Consider the following 21,678-nt stretch of genomic DNA (forward strand, 5'->3'; position numbering starts at 1 on the left):
TTTTGATCAGAACTATGAGCTGTGCTTAACTAGGAAATAAATTAGGTATAATAAAATGTTGGGTAGACTACAAGAAAACTAGTAATGAAATAAGGGTTATCCAAAAATTCTTGAAATAATGATGAATAGAGCCCACAAGCCTTTGAACTCCACCTATCACCTCTACTAACAGACTAGGTTGTCAATGTGCGGCTGTGTTTACGCCTAAGGGTCTACGGAGGTTATTTTATAATTGCCACAATTCCACAAAGAAAACTCAGGTGAAGGTCAATGAAAGCTGAGTGTTCTAAATTACAAAATCAGGAACAATCTTTTTTTGTCATTCATAACATTCCAGTAATAAAGGAGAATTACCTCAGTAACAGGTGTATTTTCCTGGAGCTCAGTTGTGTGCGAGGCCAATAAACCAATCACCCGAGCAACCTTGGCCCGTCTGTAAATGGAGAAAAATAAGCTCTGAAGAGGACAGTTAGAGACCCAAGTAACCAACTCTAGTTAGTTACGTTACACAGTAATGAGCATTAACATAAGATAAAAGTGTGCTAGGGCGAACGCTCACTCCTCCACATATCTGACCCTGTGTACACAAAGAGCCAAAAACAGCAATCCCCTCTGCAGGACTGTCTAAATAGTGACTCAAGTTGAACAAGTTCGGCTTTCATTGTAAAATGTAAAATAAAAATTTTGAAAGGCCTTAACCAGAGAGGAGAAAAAAATGCAATTAACCTTTTTACTTCTGAGTACAGCAGTATTTGGCTAAAGGTTATGTCCTACTTATTAGACAAAGGATTTTATACATAAGTGGTTAAAAAATAACAAAACAGTTAAACATATAGTTATATATCTACTTTTATAGAAATTTGTACAATCCTAGATCTTACAAATATTGTTCCAAAAACTACTAGCTTTAGTGAGGTGTTTCTGTATCATTATCCAACAGAAAATAAGGTCAATAAATGATTAAATATCATTTTCAGATGATTTGCAAAAGTTTAGTAATAAGATTTTTTTAATTGGAAAAAATAGTTGGACATAAGAGTTGATGAGAACCATATTTTTTTTTTGAGCACTGTATTCATATTGATGCTTGCATGTTTTCTGGGCTAATCAGTGTGTACACCAGCCAGAGAGTCTCTAACTTTGGGGGTTCTTAAAATAAACTACACAGAACCCATGGAGGGAAACAAATCAGACTCCGAGAAGGACCACAGGGAAATGTTCATGTTGTCAGAATTCTAACATACAGACATAATTCTTATGGATTTCAACACTTCTTGAATTAGCCATTCAAATCTCTTAACATATACAAATTAAAGAAGTCCTAGGCATTCATATGACAAGCATCCTGCCTCTAAATAAAAAACATTATACAGTCGTTTAAATTTTAATTCCAGTATACTTACCATGCAGTGTTATATAAGTTTCAGGTGTACAATACAGTGATTCAACACTTCCATATAACACCCGGTGCCCACCACAACAAGTGCACTCCTGAATCCCCATCACCTATTTCACCCATCCCCCCTACCCACCTCCTCTCTGGTATCAGTTTGTTCTCTATAATTAAGAGTCTGGTTTTGGGGGGGGGAGGTTGTTTTGGGGATTGTTGGGGTTTTTTTGTTTTTTTTGTGTTTTTTGCTCATTTTTTTCTTAAACTCCATATATGAGTGAAATCATATGGTTTTTGTCTTTCTCTGGCTGACTTATTTTGCTTAACATCATACTCTCTAACTCCAGCCACATTGTCACAAATGGCAAGATTCCATTCTTCTTTATGGCTGAATGATATTGCATTATACATATATATCTATCTCACATCTTCATTATCCATTCATCTATCGATGGACACTTGGGCTGCTTCCACAGTTTGGCTACTGTAAATAATGCTGCAAAATACATAGGGGTGTGTGTGTGTTCCTTTGAATTAGTGTTTTTGTATTCTTTGGTAAATACTCAGTAGTGCAATTACTGGATCATAGGGTAGTTCTATTTTTAATTTTTTGAGGAACCTCCATACTGTTTTCCACAGTGGCTGCACCAGCTTGCATTCCCACCAACAGTGTAAGAGGGTTCCCCTTTCTCCACATCCTCCCCAACATCTGCTGTTTCTTGTTGATTTTAGCCATTCTGACAGGTGTGAGGTGATATCTCATTGGTTCTGATTTGCATTTCCCTGATCATTAGTGATGCTGAACATCTTTTCATGTGTCTATTGGTCATCTCAGTGTCTTCTTTGGAGAAATGTCTGTGCATGTCTTCTGCCCATTTTTTTAATTGGATTATTTGTTTTCTGGGTGTTGAGTTATGTAAGTTTTATCAATAGGTCATTAGTAAATATCTTCTCCCATTCCGTAGGTTGCCTTTTAGTTTTGTTTCCTTTGCTGTGCTGAAGCTTTTTATTTTGATGTAGTCCCAATAGTTTATTTTTGCTTTATTTCCCTTGCCTCAGGAGACATAGCTAGAAAAATCTCCTATGACTTATGTCCGAGACATCACTCCCGTGTTCACTTCTAGGATTTTGATGATTCCAGGTCTCACATTTAAGCCCCTAATCCATTTTGAGTTCGTTCTTGTATTTGGTGTGAGAAAGTGGTCTAGTTTCATTGTTTTGCATGTGGCTGTCCAGTTTTCCCAACACCATGTGTTGAAGAGACTGTCTTAAAAAGATTATACCTTAAAAGTGATCATTTTGAAAAAGATTTGGTAGGACATTGGATCAAAAGTTACAAGAAAAAGCTTCTAGTCACTGCTCTGCCACTGACCCATTCTGTGACCACAACCAAGTCAATTATGCTTCCATTTCCGCATGTGTGCAATTTCAAGGGATAGATGGGTTAACTTCTAAATTTTTTACAATGATAAAACACTATCAGAAACTGACTACTGAAATAGAGGATGCAAAGCAAAAACTTATCTTGGTTCAAGGACAAGCCTAAAGTACTTATGAAACACTAACCTGTTTTTTTTTTTTTTCAATCTACAAAAATAAATACTGCCTACAAGACTTATTCGACTAAAAGAAAAATGTATTACAACATACTAATTATTTTCCCCAATCTCACCAGAAATGATCTTTATCAGAACAAGAGATAAAACTAAGAATTTTAAGATAGTGTGTTAAGTTATAAAATATTTAAAGTAATAAAAACTTTTCTCAGTGTATACCAAATACTTACCTACAACTATATCCTATATATGATGCGCTCAAAAAATGGACTTCTCATAATCAGCTTTCTTCTTAAATGTCACCACTTTGGATGCCCCTAGTGTCCCGTTACACTGTACCTCAAAAGTGTCCCCACATTCATGACATTATCCAAAACTGCACTGGCCAATAATCTTCTTGCAATGACAGATATGTTCCGTATCTTCATTGTTCAAAAGAGTATCCCTCGGTCACATGTGACTATTGAGCACTTAAAATATAGCTGGTACAAGTGAACTAATTTTTTGTGGAATTACTTTTAAATTTAAATTTTAATAACCACACACGGCCAGTGGCTACCACATTAGACAGAGTAGATCTAAAATGTTGTAGTTCCGGGGCGCCTGGGTGGCACAGCGGTTAAGCGTCTGCCTTCGGCTCAGGGCGTGATCCCGGCGTTATGGGATCGAGCCCCACATCAGGCTCCTCCGCTATGAGCCTGCTTCTTCCTCTCCCACTTCCCCTGCTTGTTTTCCCTCTCACGCTGGCTCTCTCTCTCTCTCTGTCAAATAAATAAATAAATAAAATAATAATAAAATAAAATAAAATGTTGTAGTTCCTTCTTCATGTGTTTACTCATTTATTATCTGTGTCCCCCACCAGCCTAGAAGGCCCGTAAATGCAAGGCTTGGTACTGCTCACCAATGCAAACACCAAGACAGTCCCTTGCATCAAGTAGGCCTCAATAAATGTTTGATGACTAGAACAGCGACATTAAAAATAAGGTAACTAAACACATTAGTAGAAAAGGAATGAATATACGACTGCACGAGGTAAACAAAAGTGAAACAGGGTTTTCAATATAAATCTCAAAAAAGAATTTAAGGCTAACATCACTAGATGAGAAAAAGATTCCTTGTAAACTAAAAGCAGTGTAACCTACAAAGGGTATCATTATATACCATGTAACAAGGAATTAAAAGTACACCCAAAACATAAGAACTAGGAAGATCAGTAGGGGAAGAAAGGGATAAAGAAAGGGGGGTAATCAGAAGGGGGAATGAAGCATGAGAGACTATGGACTCTGAGAAAAAAACTGAGGGCTTCACAGGGGAGAGGGGTGGGGGAATGGGATAGGTGGTGATGGGTAGTAAGGAGGGCACGTATTGCATGGTGCACTGGGTGTTATACGCAGCTAATGAATCATCGAACTTTACATCAGAAATCAGGGATGTACTGTATGGTGACTAACATAATATAATTAAAAAAACATTAAAAAAAAAAAAGTACACCCAAGAATAGTGGGAAACTTCAACCTACTTCTCTTCCAAGCACAGCAAGGAGGCCACAATGAATACATATATACAAGCATTCATAATAAAACTGGCAAGGTCAAAGTAACAGATGTATATGCCAAACTTGCTATAAACAGTGACCACGCTTACTCAGTAAGAGGCAGTATAGGGCAGTATTTATTACTCTGGAATGAAATGTCCTAGGCCCAGCCTTGTCCCTACCACGAGGGAAAAATTGGGACAGTTCCTTGGGTTAGTTACTCCTCCTTCATGTGCCTGGTTACTTTTATGTTAAATAGGACTGCCTACAATACGTACCTCAAGTTGTTCGAAGAATCAAAAGAGATAATCCATGTGAAGAAATTACCATGTTGTCCGACATTTAATATGTGCTGTATGGGTCAGCTAGTATTACCACATCTTTTACTACATTAATATCATTTTTAAAAATGATTTTATATTAGACCACAAAGATAAATGCATAGAATCCCCAAAGGCAGAAATTATACAGAACATATTATGTTATAAAAGTGAAATAACAAATATAAAGCAAAAAACCTAAATACTTGTAAATTCAGAAGCACTTTTATTTATCTTATGTGTCAAATAAAAATTGAAAGTATCCATCAGGCACAATCATAATCAACACAAATAACACAAGCTGAAACTTAGGAGACATTTTGCTGCTTTACACAGAAGACTGGACACTGACACCCACCTTTCTGTTCTGTCAAGAGTCTGCTAAAAGAAAACATAATTTATAATTAAATGATAACTGGAAACAGAAAGAACGGCTGAAAGTAGACCAAAATGTTTGAGGAAATCCCAGATCACAAGCACAGAGGAAATCGCATTGTCAGAAAATGAACAGAAGAAATCCCTAAGAACCACAGATAAAGACAGATCTCCCCAAGGAAGCCCCAGAGACTCAGAGTAAACTAAAACAGAAGGCAAAGATGAGCCACTGGACGATCACCAGATTACAAAGCCGCACAACGAACAAGCGAGCCAACCAGGTCCTGCTGCCTTCCCATCTCGCTCCTTGGTACGTAAAATAAGCCCTGCAGTCCTGGCCTCCAGGATAAAAATGGAAAATTATTCCTATAGTAAGCAACCTACCCTAAGGTGGGATACAGATGTGGATGTGGGGAACAAAGACTGCGGTCCTCTACACCAGATACTACAGTGGAAAAGGGGATTAATGGAGGAAAGCCAGCTCCAGCCCAAAGAAAAACCCATCCTGGAAACTCTTGCGTAGGCCTCCAGCCTGCCCACCTGCTCTTTAGCCAACTGAGTTTCCAACATGTAAGTCAACCAGCCAACAAGCATCACCATTCACATGCCAGCACTTTACTTTAAAGAGGGTGCTGGCCTACTGGGTGTTTACCCCAAAGATACAGACGTAGTGAAGAGAAGGGCCATATGCACCCCAATGTTCATAGCAGCATTGTCCACAATAGCTAAACCGTGGAAGGAGCCGAGATGCCCTTCAACAGATGACTGGTCCATATATACAATGGAATATTACTCAGCCATCAGAAAGAACGAATTCTCAACATTTGCTGCAACATGGACGGCACTGGAGGAGATAATGCTAAGTGAAATAAGTCAAGCAGAGAAAGACAACTATCATATGATTTCTCTCATCTCTGGAACATAAGAACTAGGATGATCAGTAGGGGAAGAAAGGGATAAAGAAAGGGGGGTAATCAGAAGGGGGAATGAAGCATGAGAGACTAGGGACTATGAGAAACAAACTGAGGGCCTCAGAGGGTAGGGGTGTGGGGGAATGGGATAGACTGGTGATGGGTAGTAAGGAGGGCACATATTGCATGGTGCACTGGGTGCTATACGCAACTAATGAATCATCGAGCCTTACATCGGAAACCGGGGATGTACTGTATGGTGACTAACATAATAAAAAATCATCAAAATTTAAAAAATAAATAAAAAAATAAAGAAGGTGCTGGCGAAACAGACTTAGAGAAGTATAGAGGCAATTTGTATTGCCAACGTCTATACTGATCAATTTAACCATTTATTCATAATAAAAATTAAGTACCAAAGACCATCAAGAATTTGAGGAACTAACAGCACTAAAAAGCAAGACCGTGATGAAAAAGAAGTGACCCACAGGCTAAGGAGATAAGAATAGAACTTGTATAATCCTACTGTTTTAACCCTACATATTAGTCATAACATTTATAACCTTAAATTCTGTTCCAAAACAGAATTTTCATAATCCCACTATTTGTCCTCAAATTCAAAAAGACATTATAGACCAAATACAGGCTGCTAGAGAAAAGAATCAGAATACAATGAAAAAGATCAGTTCATATGATTGTTGAAATAAAACAGAGATTCTCAAGAGTAAAATGAGCAGGGATAAATATCAAACCGGAAACCTCAAAGATAAAATCAGGGAAGAACACAAAGTCTGGCAGTTCTTCATAAGGCTAAACAAAGAATTACTTTATAACCCAACAATTCCACTACTATGTATATATCCAAGAGAAATGAAAACATATGTTCACATAAAATCTTGTGCACAAATGTTCACAGCAGCATCATTCATAAAAGCCAAATTTGGAAACAACCCAAGTGTTCATCGAGAATGGATAAACAAAATGTGGTATTATTGTGCAATGGAATACTATCCAGTCATAAAAAGAATGAAGTACTGATACATACTACAACATTGATAAACCCTGAAAACATTATGCTAAGTGAGAGGCCACATTAAAAAAAAAAAAAAACCCACACACAATTTATATATTCCATCTATACAAAATATTCAAAATAGGTAAATCTATAGACAGAAAGTAGATTAGTGGTTTGCAGGGACCAAGGGGACAGGGGCAATGGATATGGGGTTTCATTGGATGATAAAATGTTCTGTAATTAGATAGTGGTGACGGTTGCACAACTTTGTGAATATGCTAATAACCAATGAATTCACAGTTTTTAAAAAAGAATTTCCATCACATCTACAAACAGAAAAAAAAAAATCACAGAATCATATCAATACATGAGGAAAAAGCATCTGACAAAATCTAAGACCCATTCATGATAAAAAAAAAAAACTCTCAGCAAACTAGAGATAGAGGGGGAACTTCTTCAACTTGATAAAGACCATCTACAAAAAACCTACAACCGATATCCTACTTAATTTTGAGAAACAAATATTTCCCACTAAGGTCAGGTACAAGGCAAGGCTGTTGTCTCTCACCACCACTCTTCAATATCATACCGAAAGCTCTAGCTAATGCAATAAGAAAAGGAAACAAAGGGTAGACAGATTAAGAGGGAAAATATAAAGCTGTCTTTTTTCATATAGGACATAACTGTCAGTAGAAAATCCTAAAGAATTGACTCCCCACCCCTCCCCCGCAAAAAAAAACCTCCAGGAAGTAGTGATTATGGAAAGGTGCAGGATACAAGGTTAACATATAAAAGTCAATCATTTCCCTATATACCAGCAATGAACAAGTGAGATATGAAATTAAGAACATGACACCATTTACATTAACACCTCAAAATGAAATACTTATGAATAAATCTAACAAAATATGTATAGGACCTATATGAGAAACTACAAAACTATCACTAATGAAATAAAAAAACTAAGGAAATAGAGAGGTATTACATGTTCATGGATAAAACAACTCAATATTGTCCAGATGTCTATTCTTCTTGTGATCCTGAGATTCAAAAGAATTCCAAACAAAATCCCAGCAACTTATTTCATGAATACTGAGAAGTGATTCTAAGGTTTATATGGAGACGCAGAAGATCCAGAATAGCCAACACAATATTGAAAAAGAAAAGCTAAGTTGGAAGACTGATGCCACCTGACTTCATCGAGGTTCACTATAAAGTTATAGTCATCAAGACAGCAAGTAATGAATCATGGAACTTTACATCAAAAACTAGGAGTGTGCTGTATGGTGACTAACAATAAAAAAAAGATTATTAAATAAATAAATATTTTTTAAAAAGACAGTGTGGTATTAACAAAAGAATAAACAAAAAGGTCAATGAAACAGAACAGAGAACTATGAAATAGACTCACATAAATATACTTAAAGGATCTTTGACAAAGGAGCAAAGGCAATACAACGGAGCAAAGATGGTCTTCTCAACAAACGGTGCTAGCATACATGCAAAAAAAAAAAAAAAAAAGAATCTGGAAACAGATCTCACTCACTTTACAAAAATTCAAAACAAAGACCGAAGTGTAAGTTGTCAAAGTATAAAACTGCTAGAAGGTAACATAGGGGAAAAAAAAAAAAAAACCTACATAACCTCAGGTGTGGCAAGGACTTTCTAGATACAACCACCAAAGACACAGTCCATGAAAGAAATAATAACCTGGACTTTATTTAAATAAAAACTTCTGTGAAAGATAACATCAGGAGAATGAGAAGACAAGCCACAGAGTGGAAGAAGATATTTACAAAAGGGACACCTGATATAAGACTGTCTTTCAAAATGCACAAAGATCTCTTAAAACTCAACAAGAAAACAACCCAATGAAAAAATGAACCAAAGATCTTAACAGATACCTCAGCAAAAAAGATAAACAGATGGCAAATAAACATATGAGAAAACACTCCACATCATATGTCATCAGGGAAACGCAAATTAAAACAATATACTACTATACCCCCAATAAGAATGGCCAAAATCCAAACACTGACAACACCAAATGTTAGCAAGGCTATGGAGCAACAGGAACTCTCATTCATTGTTGATGGGAATACAAAATAGTACAGCCACTTTGGAAGACAGTTTGAAGTTTCTTACACGGAAGTTTCTTACAAAACTAAACATACCCTTACCACACGATCCAGCAATCATTCTCCTTGGGACTTACCCAAAGGAGCTGAAAGCATATGTCCACATGGTGTTTACAGCAGCTTTATTCACATACGCTAAATTTGGAAGCAACCAGGGTGTCCTTCAGTATGTGAATAAACTGGTACATGCAGACAAGGAGATATCTGGCACTAGAAAGACATGAGCTGTCAAGCTATGAAAAGAGATGGAGGAACCTTAAATGCATATTACTAAGTGAGAGAAGCCAATCTGAGAAGGCTACATATCACAGGATCCCAACATTGTAGGATTCCCAGTAGGCCGTTCTGGAAAAGGTGAAACAATGGAGGAAGTAAATAGTTCAGTGACTGTCAGAGGGATGAATAGGTAGAGCACAGATTTTTAGGGCAACGAAAATACTCTTGTATGATACCATAAGGATGACACAGGTCATTATACATTTGTCCAAACCCATGGAATGTATAAAACCAAGAGTGAACTGTAAACTATGAACTGTGGGTGATTATAATGTGCCATTGTAGGTTTATCAGTTGTAACAAATGTACTGCTCTAGTGGGAAATGGTGATAATGGGGGAGGCTAGCCTGTGTGGGGGCAGGAGGTATAGGAGAAATCTCTGTACCTTCTTCTGAATTTTGCTGTGAACTTAAAACTGTTCTAAAAAAATAAACTCTTAGTACAAAAAAGTGAATTTTATGATATGTGAATTATATGTCAATAAAAGAGTGAGAAAGCAAATGAGTCAAGAGACAGGAGGGGCACCTGGGTGGCACACTCAAGCATCTGACTCTTGGTTTCAGTTCAGGTCATGATCTCAGGGTCATGAATTCGAGCCTCGTGTTGGGCTCCATGCTCAGCACAAGTCTGTTTAAGAGTCTCTCTCCCTCTGTCCCTTCTGCTTGCTCTCTAATAAATATATCTTAAAAAAAGAGAGAGAGAGAGAGAGAGAGAGACAGGAAATCCCACACCCATCCTATAGGACTTTTAGGAGAAGATAAAGGATGAAACACAGAAGAAGAGATCCTAAGGAAATAGGGAAGCTAAAGAAAGCCTGAAGCACTTAACAATTTGCCAAAGCAAATTAGTAAAAAGAAATACCTATACACATTCCAATAAAATTTCATACACCTAGAATAAAAAGAAAAATCCAGACACTGAAAAACAATCAAACTAGTTACATATAAAGAAGAAGAAAAAGGTCGGCCCTGAGTCTTCCAGAGCTGTGCAAACAGAGAGCAAACTTCGAAGCATGGCACAGGGGTGAGCAAGCCCAAGGGCAGAAAAAGGACTCAGTCAGCCCCCTATGCCCAAACCCTAAAACCAGAGAGAAAGCCTTGAGGATGCAACAACTAGAGAAGCAGAGACTCAGAGATCTTTAATAGACAGACAGAGAGAGAGAAAGGGAGGGAGGGAGGGAGGGAGGGAGGGAGGGAGGGAGGGAGGGAGGAAGGAAGGAAAAAGAAAACTACCAGAAAAAAAATGAAATCTAATCCACTAAGGTGAAGCAGAGCAAAAAATTCACAAATGCAGAAACTGTATTTAAAAAACTGATGATGAACACTTATTTCACCTTATTCAAGTGTCAAACTTATACCAAAAATTAGAAAATCCTCCCTAAAACTTATATGAATCCAAAGGGACCCCAAATAGGCAAAAAATCTTGAAAAAAAAAAAAAGTTAGAGGTCTCACACTTTCTGATTGCAAAACTTAAAGACTGATGTTTAGGCTAAATAAACCCTCGCATATTTGGTCAAAAGATTATCGACAAGGGTGCCAATACCATTCAATGGGGAAAGAACAGCCTTTTCAACAGATGTTGCTAGGAAAACTGGATATGTACGTGCAAAAGAATGAAGTCAGACCCTTACCTAACACCATATACAAAAATTAACTGAAAAATGGATCAAAAACCTAAATACAAAAGCGAAAACTGTAACACTCTTAGCAGAGATGAAAAGCTTTAAGACATTGAATTTGGCAATGATTCCTTGCATAGGACATTAAAAGCACAGGCAACAAAAGAAAAAGTGGAAAAATCTGAGTTTCAAAGGACACTATCAAGAGTGAAAAGGCAACCCACGGAATGGGAGAAAATATTTGTAAGTCATATAATCTGATAAGGGATTAACATCCAGAATATATGAAGAACTCTTACAAATCAACAATATAAAACAACCGAACTAGAAAATAGGCGAAGGACATGAACAGACATTTCTCCAAAGAAGAAAAACAAATGGCCAATAAGTACATGAAAAAATGCTCAACATTACTAGTCATCAGTGAAATGCAAGTCAAAACCACAGTGACATGCAGCTTCATAGCCACCAGGACAGCTACTACTAAAGAAAAAAAAATGATGAAAAGGATGTGGAAAAATTGGAACCCTTGTGCACTGCTAGACGGAAAGTAAAATAGTACAGCCACTGTGGAAAACAGTATGATGTCTCCTCAATAACTGAAAAGATAGAATTACCAAATAATCCAACAATTGCACTCCTTGGTATACACCCAAAATAACTGATAGCAGGGACTCGAACAGATATTTGTATACCAATGTTCACAGCAGCATTATTTGCAATAGCCAAAGGTAGAAGCAACCCAAGTAACCATCAACAGGTAAGAAGATAAGATGTTGTATATATATCTAGGAGATATTAATCAACCTTAAAAAGGGATGACTTTCTAATAGATGTTACAACACGGCTGAACTCTGAAAACGTTAAGCTAAGTGAATTAATCCAGGTGCAAAAAGATAGTGTATAATCCCAATTGTTTTAGGTATAGAATAGGCAAATTCATAGAAACAAAAAGTAGAATAGAAGTTTACCAGGACTGGGAGAAGGGGGATGGGGAGTTAAAGTGTAATGGGTAATGGCTTCAGTTTAGGATGATGAAAAAGTTCTGGAAATTGATAGTGGTGATGGTTGCACAGCATTGTGAATATACTTAATACCACTCAATTGTACACTTACCAAAATGTTCAATTTCATATGCTGTATATTTCCAGTTAATAGTTTCTTAATTAAAATAATATGCATTATTATATGTGGATTATATACCTCAATAAAGTTGATCAGCAAAGGATACAAAATTTCATTAATATCCACTGCTGAAAGTTCTAACAAAAGGGCATTTTTATACACACCAACTGGGAATGCATGTCAACACAATATTTCTAAAGAATGTTTTAGCAATTTATCAGAAGTTGCAGAACTATTTATTGCCTTGTGCTCATTTGTTCTAATTCTATGAATCTGCCTTAAGGGGCAAAAGAAAAAAAACAGGCACCAAGATTTAATTGCAAAAATGTTTATCAACATATTATTTACAATGTTATAATATTATCCAAAAATAGGGAACAGGGTAAATTAAATGATCAGACATTCATAGCATAGTAGAAAAGGCAAACGTTGAAAAAAATCTTAGACTAATAGTTAATGACACTAAAAAATACATAACATACGGGATGCCTGGGTGACTCAGTCGATTCAGCATCTGACTCTTGATTTTGGCTCAGGTCATGATCTCAGAGTCATGAGATGGAGCCCCAAGACAGGCTCCATGCTGAGCGTGGCACCTGCTTAATTCAGATTGTCTCTTCCTCTCCCTCTGCACCCTCCCTCTCCCTCTCCCTCTCTCTCTCAAGAAAAACGCACAACATATGTTATAAGGGAAAGAGAAACAGAACATTTTTTAATTTTATTTAAACTTAATTAACATATAATGTACTATTAGTTTCAGAGGTGGAGAGCAGTGACTGATCAGTCTTATGTAATACCCAGTGCTCATTACATCACATGCCTTCCTTAATGTCCATCATCCAGTTACCCCATTCCCCGCCCCCCCAGCTACCCCCCCAGTTTGGAGAAACAAAAAATTCTATATTATTCTATTTTGTTTTTCTACATGCTGAACAAAGCCAAGGAATAAACATATCTACTTCAACAGTGACTATCCCCCGGCTAAGCTGAGGGCCCTTCTAGGCTATTAAGGGAATATGACCTGGGTCAGAGAAGGCTCTGCTGGAAGAACTGGTGTTTGAATGGAGGAAGACAATAAAAGAAGGTTCCAAGCAGAGGATTTGTCTATCTCATTATCTATCATTTTCCTCAAACACAAGCTGTTTTATAATGAAGCTTCAATCTAAAAGACGGGGGGGGAGAAAACAGTACTTACAAAGGAGAAAAAACTGTCTATTTTTTTTACAAGTCAGCAGGGGGCACCCCATTCAAGGATATAAGTTTTAGCTGCAGTGTTAGGTTTCGTTGGTTTCTTGTTAGTGAGCACACCACAAACCCTCTCAAAGTTTTATCTGCTCAAAAATTACCTAAAAATCCTATTTGTAATGCGAGGTTTTACCTTGGGGAGGTAACCTTAGAAGATGCCTAACAAAAATTATCCAAAAACGCATTTTGTGAATACTTCTTGTTGCCCCCCAATTTTGCCAGCATGGAAGAATAATTGCTATTACCACATTTCACAAAACCCCTTCACCTTTAGGTTTTCATGTGCTTCTCTAACCAAGCACGACCCCTGCAACCTCCACGCTCCAACAGCTACTACCCACCCAGTAAGAACCAGGCACCATGCCAAGTATTTCATGTACTTATCTTGTTCAAAATTTAATTATTCAAATCTACGAAGTAGATACACTATCCCCATTTTACAGTTGAGGAAACTGAGGCTCAGTACTTAAGGCAATTTGCCCAGAGGGCAGATCTGTGATTCACACCCAGGTCTGTCTGTGAAGCGCATGCAATTCCATCACCCCACACAGACTCCCCAGGGAGCTGAGACTCAGAAAGAGGTAATCATCCAGCCTGGTCTCACCGGCCACCGGAGCCCAGAGCCTTCTAACACTTTATCTAATGTACTTTTCCATCATGGTATGCTATCTGCATAATAAGCAAATATACATCCTTCCATCAGGAGCTTACAGAGCATAATCCCATCAGATTTTAAATAACATTTAAGGAAATCATGCATCACGTAAGGGAAAGATGGTATCGCAAGGGAAAACTCTGCAGGAAGCAAACCTAAAACACAGGATCAAGTGTTTAATAAAGAATATTCAAATGGGGAACAGTAACGAAGTTTCCAGCTGTAGTTTATATAATCCTAGAGTTATATTTAGAATAGTATAAGGCCTATTTTGAAATCTTTTTAAATTTATAGTTGGGATGCCTATGATTTGCCTATGATTGCCTATGATTGAGTAATTATTATCTCATTATATAAGTATTGAGCACTATGTGCTTTTGATAAATATGTTGTAACTATTTAATGAATAATTTATTAAAATATAAATGTTACTTACATATCCCAGTTTGGAGCTATTCGCAAATGCTGGATTAGCAACTGGAACTAGAATTTAAAAAAATAAGATGTATATTTCATTCATGAAATGACACAGAAATTGACTAACACATATGACCTGTAGACAACTGAAATGTGAATCCTGCCCCAGGAGACAACAAAAGAAGTTCAAAATCACTGTCTGTTCAACCGCTTTCAGAGGTGAGGATTAAACAATAATTTTAGCAAACCTATAATCTTGATAAATCATTTTTTCCACTGTAATTAGATCAAATTAGTATTTTAGCACTAATGTTTTAATCTCAACAGAAATACAAAAGTTACACGCAAAAGGCATGCTGCAAGAGCCACAAAACGAGTCTTTGCAACCGAACTACGTACCAGCGGGGAATTGAGGAGCCGGGTGGCCACGTCCCGGTGTCCAGCCACAACACACAGATAGCAAAGGAGATTGAGCTTGGCTCGGGAGGCCCCCATGCTCTTCTCAGTGGAGTCGATCTGTGAGCACACTTGCTGCAAAAAGTCATTCCAATCTTGGTCTTTTAGAAATACTAACTTATCCACTGGAGAGGAAAGAAAATGTTAAAAGTAGGTATCATGCAAAAAATAAATAAAATCCTGAAAACATTACAAGAAAAATAAATGGAACATAGAATTTGAATAGCTAAGAGGAGGACAAAGAAAATCCTAACTTTACAATGTCAAAACCAAAAAGTCCTCCAAAGATGACACTACTTTTATTTATTCTTCTAGATTCCTCTTTTTCTACCCATGGAGATTTTTCACCCTGTGAATGGAAAACTATGCATAAAAGATGCCTATAGGAGAATCATCCTTCAACCTAGAATCTAACAAAATACAAAGCTAAATAAAATTCTGTTACAAAAAAGCAAGATAGCCTTTGTATAAATAAAGCAATCTAGCCTTAAAACACCAGAAAGCCAAGAATTATACAGTTGTTAAAAGGTTCCAGTGAAATTATTAAGCATAACAGGTTAATACTGGAGCTGAAGTCATCTGGAAAGTCCAAGTCCAAACCCTCCACAAACAGAAAACAAAAACTGGGCAATGTGATGCCATCTAAAATTAACATAGTTTCAGCTAATTTCTGTCTTTAAGCAAAAAAAGCTGTAATAATAATTTCCTAAAATAACTCAACATAAAGGGAGAAAGGGAAGGAATATTATTTTGAAATACTTCTCCAAGGTTTTCATGAATAGTGGTTCTACTTGGTACAATTTTTTTTTAATTTGAATATATTTTATTTTGAATTTACTTTGATTTGCTTTTAAGCCACAGATTATACTCTAGCTATGACGACGAATTTTTTCTGGATCTAGCTTAACAGCTGCAAATAGATTTTATCAAACAAAAATACATCAACAGTTAAGGTATAAAACAATTTCTGATATTCATCCCAAATAAGACTTCCCATTAGGTGAAAGGAAGCATAACAATCACCCTTTAAGTATCTCCATTCCCACACCATCCCCACAAAAGTGAACCATCTGACCCCCACTGTCAACTGCCCCACTCTCTGAAGTAGAATCTCAGTTCTTCACTGTGGTCTCCAACCCTCTGTACCCACAAGAGCACCATAAGTGTTGGAAAGTCAATGGACTCTACAAGGGGGAAGGGCAAGAGAAGGGCCCACCCAGCTTTACAGGCACTTGCACTCCCCCCAGAGTACAGGGCAGCCCAGACTCAGCTGACTAAGGTACAAGGCTGACACAAATCGATTACAGGCTTATAACATACACGGCACTGCCCCAAGAATCTAGCCAGGTGGCAAGGAAACAGGACCTCGGCCATTCAATAAATGAGAGATTCCATTTGCTATTAAATTTCTTACTTGTATCTATCTTCCAAGAGTCTATGTGTTTGACAAGGCCTCTATAATCCTACCTGAATGTGCTGGTAGATGCAGTAGCTTTGGATCAAATTTAATTGGTGGTTGTTTCATTATCTGTGGTTGGGGGGAAAAAAAACTTTTAAGACACTCTTTGAGACAGTTGTCTGTCTCCTGATAGATCTCATATTACCAGATTATAAATCAATTCGGGCAGGAAAAAAAAAATCAGTGAAAATTTGCCACTAAAAAGGGAAAGAATTCAACATTGCCCTTCAGATTAAATATACACAGACAATAATTTCTAAAAATAAAATCGTTTCAGGGTGCCTGACTGGCTCAGTCAGTAGAGCATGCAACTCTTGATCTCTAGGTCGTGAGTTCAAACCCCACATTGGGGCTAGAGTGTACTTTAAATAAATAAAATTTTTAAAAATCATTTCAATTGATATCCACAATAAAAGCTTCATTAAAAAAGAAGCACTTTATCTTGGTTTACTCTTAAGCTGATCAACTTCTAAGGTTAGAAATTCAGTCATATCAACAAATATTTATTGGCTACCTGAGAGGGTTAGGCAGTAAGCTAAGTGCTAAGGGGAATAACCAAGATAAAAGACACAATCCTACGGTCAGACAGCTGATACTCTGGTTGTGAAGATAAGACAAACATGTTAAACAAAAAAAAAAAAAAAAAACAATATTGAACAATGCAAAACGGGCAGGACATAATTATAGTTGGAACATTTCACAGAGATAAAATTTTCTAAAGTATTAGAGAATGCAGCAAGCGCTTTAGGCTGACAAGGTTTATGGAAGAGCTGGAAGGAGGCTGAGGTTTTAAAGAATGGTAAGAACTTCATGGTTGAATTAGAGAACACACCACTGCAGGAAGCTGTCAACGGCATGAACGGGAAAGCACATAATTGGTTTTTTTAAGAAAGGGAAAAAACGGGTAGTTGGATCCATGAGTTTGGAACAACAAAGGGTACTTTCATCTTGAGACTTTTAATTAAAATTTCAACCATCATCTCTCTCAATTCTCCGAAACTTCTCTATAGAGCATTTTAAAAAGCTCTGCTGGTAGTATTCTTGCCAACAATGCGTAACCTCAGACGTACTAATCATAAGAAAAACTCAGACGAATCCAGCTTGAGTGACATTCTACAAAATACCTGACCAGTACTCTTCAAAATGTCAAGGTCACAAAAGCCAAGAGAAGACTGAGAAATTACCACAAGGCCATGAAAGACAAGGAAAAGAAGGCCTAACAGCAAACTGTTAATAAGAGACCCTAGAACAGAAAAAGGACATCAGTAGTACAACTGGTAAAATTCAAATAAATTCAGGAATTTAGTTAATAGCACTATACCAATGTTAATTCCCTGGTTTTGCTAACCATTCTATGGTCCTATGAGGTTTAACATTCTCCTAATGTTAACATTAGGAGAAGCTGGGTAAAAACTATACAGGAATTCTACTATTTTCGAACCTTTTCTGTAGGTCTAAAGTTAGAAGTTAAAAAAACGTCTACTAAGGCTTCCCCAAAACAATTAAGTATGGTTATAAAAGAAAGAAACAGAAAAAATATGGTCAAAAGATATTACAAACAGTTCTTAGAAGGTCCACTGGGAAAATGACCCATTACACATTAAATTTGGCATGGTATACAATTACTCTGCCAGATATCTCATAAAAATTATTAGCTCCATTATGAAAAATAGCTGGGTAATCTATATTAAATCTTGTCTACCTAGTAAATAAATATGCATCCAAAAACCCATTTGTTCTAAATTATAGTAATGTTCCCAATGAGATGAGAGAAAATGGCCATAAATTAAAAACAGAAAAAGACATTTAAAAAGAAGAATTAAATTAAAATACAGATTAGGTAGTACAGAGGGAGAAATTAATTTTTCTTTTCTTAAGGAGAATACTCATCATCCCCTAGTAACACAGTAGTACATTCCAAGCAACATGAAGCAACAAAAATCACGCTGGGTATGAAGTGCACCTGTGAACCATGACTTCCTAAGCTCCCAGTGTCTCCCCACCATCTGCCCTGGGGCCCTGAGCACCTGTGAGAGGGCGTGGTCTGTGTGTGCCCCACCCACCCACCCCAGCTGGGGGAGCAGTGCTCACTCACATCTGCTTTCCTAACACATTCACAACTAGAGTATTTGGAGAAATTCACCCAAGTGTGTATGGAGAAACAAAGGACTGAGGACAAAGGTCTGAGGTCTAGAAACCCATGGATGGCGGGGAGGCAGAGCTGATGCAGAAGAGGAAGAAACTCACCACTCAGTGAACAGAAAGCAGTGCAGGAAGAGGAAAAGATTACAGACAGGGCAGGCATTAGAAATGTAGACACGTGGCACAAGTGACATAAAAGCAGACATGAGAAACAGCAAAGAAAATAAGGCAAAGAATATATATAATAAAAATATCACCAGGGTTCCAGCTCTCAGGGAAGTCTAAAAGCTCAGCCCTCAGCTGTTAGAGCATCTTTCCACACCTTTGGGTTGTCGATAATCGGGGTGACAACAAGATCAGAGTCCATGTAGATAAGTTCTCTCATCTGGGATTCCAGGTCCTGCTGACTCAGGTGTTCACTTGTATTCTGAAATAAGAACAAAAATGAGGCTTTGTTTCTGTGACTAGTGAAGAGCTTGTAAAAACGGAGGTCATAAGGTGCTGAGTTAAGACACCACTGCAAGGGTCACCTAGATCAGCGTACCTCACTTTGCTATTCAAAACACTTTCACGGCCTTCTTTGATGTCCACTAAGATCCTCGGTCATCTGTACCATCATTCCCATTTTTACAGAAGGAAAACACAAAGCTCAAAGTAACTGACTTGTTTGTGTTTACCACAACGGCTAGTTAGGACCAGCAAACAGATCTTTTATAGTCTGATGTTCTAAGCTATGATGAGGTAAACTGGTTTTTCAATCACCAGCATGGTTTTTATCATACATCTACTGAACACTCATCACTTTATTCTGCTTTACAGAATATTCAGTACAAAGTTAAAATTACAGCATAAAAGAATTTCAGGGTCAAGTACTAACCTGTTACCTAAGTGCTAAACACTTCTATCTTTATAAAAGCTGACGTAGAGTTAACACATAATGAAAACAAGTAACCAGATATTTGCCATCCGTTCCTTTGAGATGTTTCTTCATCCTCTACTTAAACAGTAAACAGAATTCCCATTTCTAGTGCTATGCCTTAGGACTTCCCATCAGACAAAGAAAAAAAAAAGAGAGAGAGAGAGAAAGAGGATTTATGCATTAAGAATTTCCACTGATTTTCAGAATCTATTTTACTTTAGGATAAAATAAAAACATGGACTTTTTAAAAAAGAAAAAAAAAAAAAAGAATTTCCACTGAAACACTGACCAGCAAACTGAACAAGACAGAAAACCAAATAAGTGAAAAATGAGGAAATTATCCAAAACTGAGGCAGGGGCATGAAAAAAGGAATAGAATAATTTGTTAACAAAGTTCCAGAAACCAAGACCACCCCTTTGCAACTTAGAAAACAGACATATTAAAAAACAACATGAAAAGTAAATATGGAACAAGTTCGGAAAACAAACAAAAATTTTAATGCTTAAAGGCATGGACTTTCAAGACAGAAAGATTTCAAAGAAAGACCGTAATGAATGACTTATATTAAGATATATTTTTATAGTATAAGAATTAGGCAGACCAATTAGAAATTTATATATAAAAATTCCCTATATATACACAAAATGTATGCACAGATAACAGATTGCAAACATGAAATACCACGGATGCCTGGGTAGCTCAGTTGGTTAAACATCCATGACCTGATTTCGGCTCAGGTCATGGTCTCAGGGCCTACATGAAGCTTTGCACTGGGTGTAGAGCCTGCTCAAGATTCCTCCTCTCCCTCTGCCCCTCCCAACCCCCTACTCATGCTCTAAAAACAAAACAAAAAACAAAACAAACAAAAAAAAAAAAACCATATTCAAGATAGTAAAAAATAAAACATAATGCTCAGGAATAAACTAAATGATCAAACACCTGCAATCTACTAAATGAAAAAAATTATGTTCCCTAGTTTGAAAATGAACACATATGTATAGAACCAAAAGCAGAAATATCAAAATGTAACCAGTGGTTCCTCTGGGTAATTAAATTACAAGCAGCTTTTAATTTTTTTTGTCCTCTTATACAGTTCCCAAGTTTTCTACAATTATTATAAAAAATTTTGTAATTGAATCTAAAAGTATCACTTAAAACCTACAAAAGACAAACTTTCATATAGTATTTACATAATTACTGCTTGAATATTCTCAATAAAATGATTAAGTGCACTTACAGTAACCATGTGCCAGAAGAGATTCAACATCTACAACATTTCAAAATGCATTTTTTACTTTTACATTGATTTTCTATCTCACATATAACTAAATTATTGGCAGAATGAGATTTTATTATAATGCATTTATATTTCATTTCAATGCAGAAATAAGTTTCAAGCAGTCCAAATGCATTTCACATTACATAAAAATTACAGTAACAAATGAAAGCAATTATATCTCTCAAGCACTAAATACTATGAGATAACATGGAAAAACTTTAATTCAAAACAGCTCTGTATTCAAAAACAACTGACTGAATGAAATTAAAGACCTAAACAAATAGAAAGCCATTTCACATTCCTGGAGGAAAATTCTACATTGTTAAAATGGCAGTACTCCCCAAATTCAAATGTCACCGCTATCACAGTCCCAGCTGGCTTCCTTACAGAAACATGCAAAGTGCAAACTGACCCTAAAATTCACACGGAAATGCAAGGGAGAGCCAGAAGAGCCAAAACTACCTTGAAAAAGAACAAAGTTGGAAGAATCATACCTCCTAACTTCAAAACTTACTAAAAAGCTATGGTGATCAAGAATAGCTAGCTAGGGGCACCTGGGTAGCGCAGTCGTTAGGCAGCTGCCTTTGGCTCAGGGCATGACCCTGGTGTTCCGGGATCGAGTCCCACATCAGGCTCCTCCGCTGGGAGCCTGCTTCTTCCTCTCCCACTCCCCCTGCTTGTGTTCCCTCTCTCGCTGGCTGTCTGTTATATAAATAAAATTTAAAAAAAAAAAAAAAAAAAGAATAGCTAGCTAGGGGTGCCTGTGTGGCTCAGTCAGTTGAGTGTCCAACTCTTGACTTCAGCTCATGGCACGACCTCAGGGTTGTGAGATCAGGCCCCCCCAT

The 21,678-nt window shown here is 37.1% G+C and overlaps 1 protein-coding gene across 5 annotated transcripts in view; it reads right to left on the reverse strand.

The window, feature by feature from the left end:
• The window catches only part of ULK4 (unc-51 like kinase 4), a 592,979-nt gene that overhangs the window by 541,049 nt on the left and 30,252 nt on the right, over nt 1-21,678 (reverse strand). For all 5 annotated transcript variants that reach the window (XM_087870115.1, XM_045798163.2, XM_045798161.2 and 2 more), the window contains 5 exons: nt 18,957-19,061; nt 16,501-16,561; nt 14,977-15,158; nt 14,597-14,643; nt 355-433 (listed from right to left, as the gene is read on the reverse strand). In XM_087870115.1, coding sequence (XP_087726241.1) covers nt 355-433; nt 14,597-14,643; nt 14,977-15,158; nt 16,501-16,561; nt 18,957-19,061 — 474 coding nt within the window. The remainder of the gene's footprint in view (nt 1-354; nt 434-14,596; nt 14,644-14,976; nt 15,159-16,500; nt 16,562-18,956; nt 19,062-21,678) is intronic.

Source organism: Ursus americanus, chromosome 20 (assembly GCF_024610735.1).
Source record: "Ursus americanus isolate L20-20 chromosome 20, mUrsAme1.1.p, whole genome shotgun sequence".
In the NCBI taxonomy this organism is placed as follows: Eukaryota; Metazoa; Chordata; class Mammalia; order Carnivora; family Ursidae; genus Ursus; species Ursus americanus.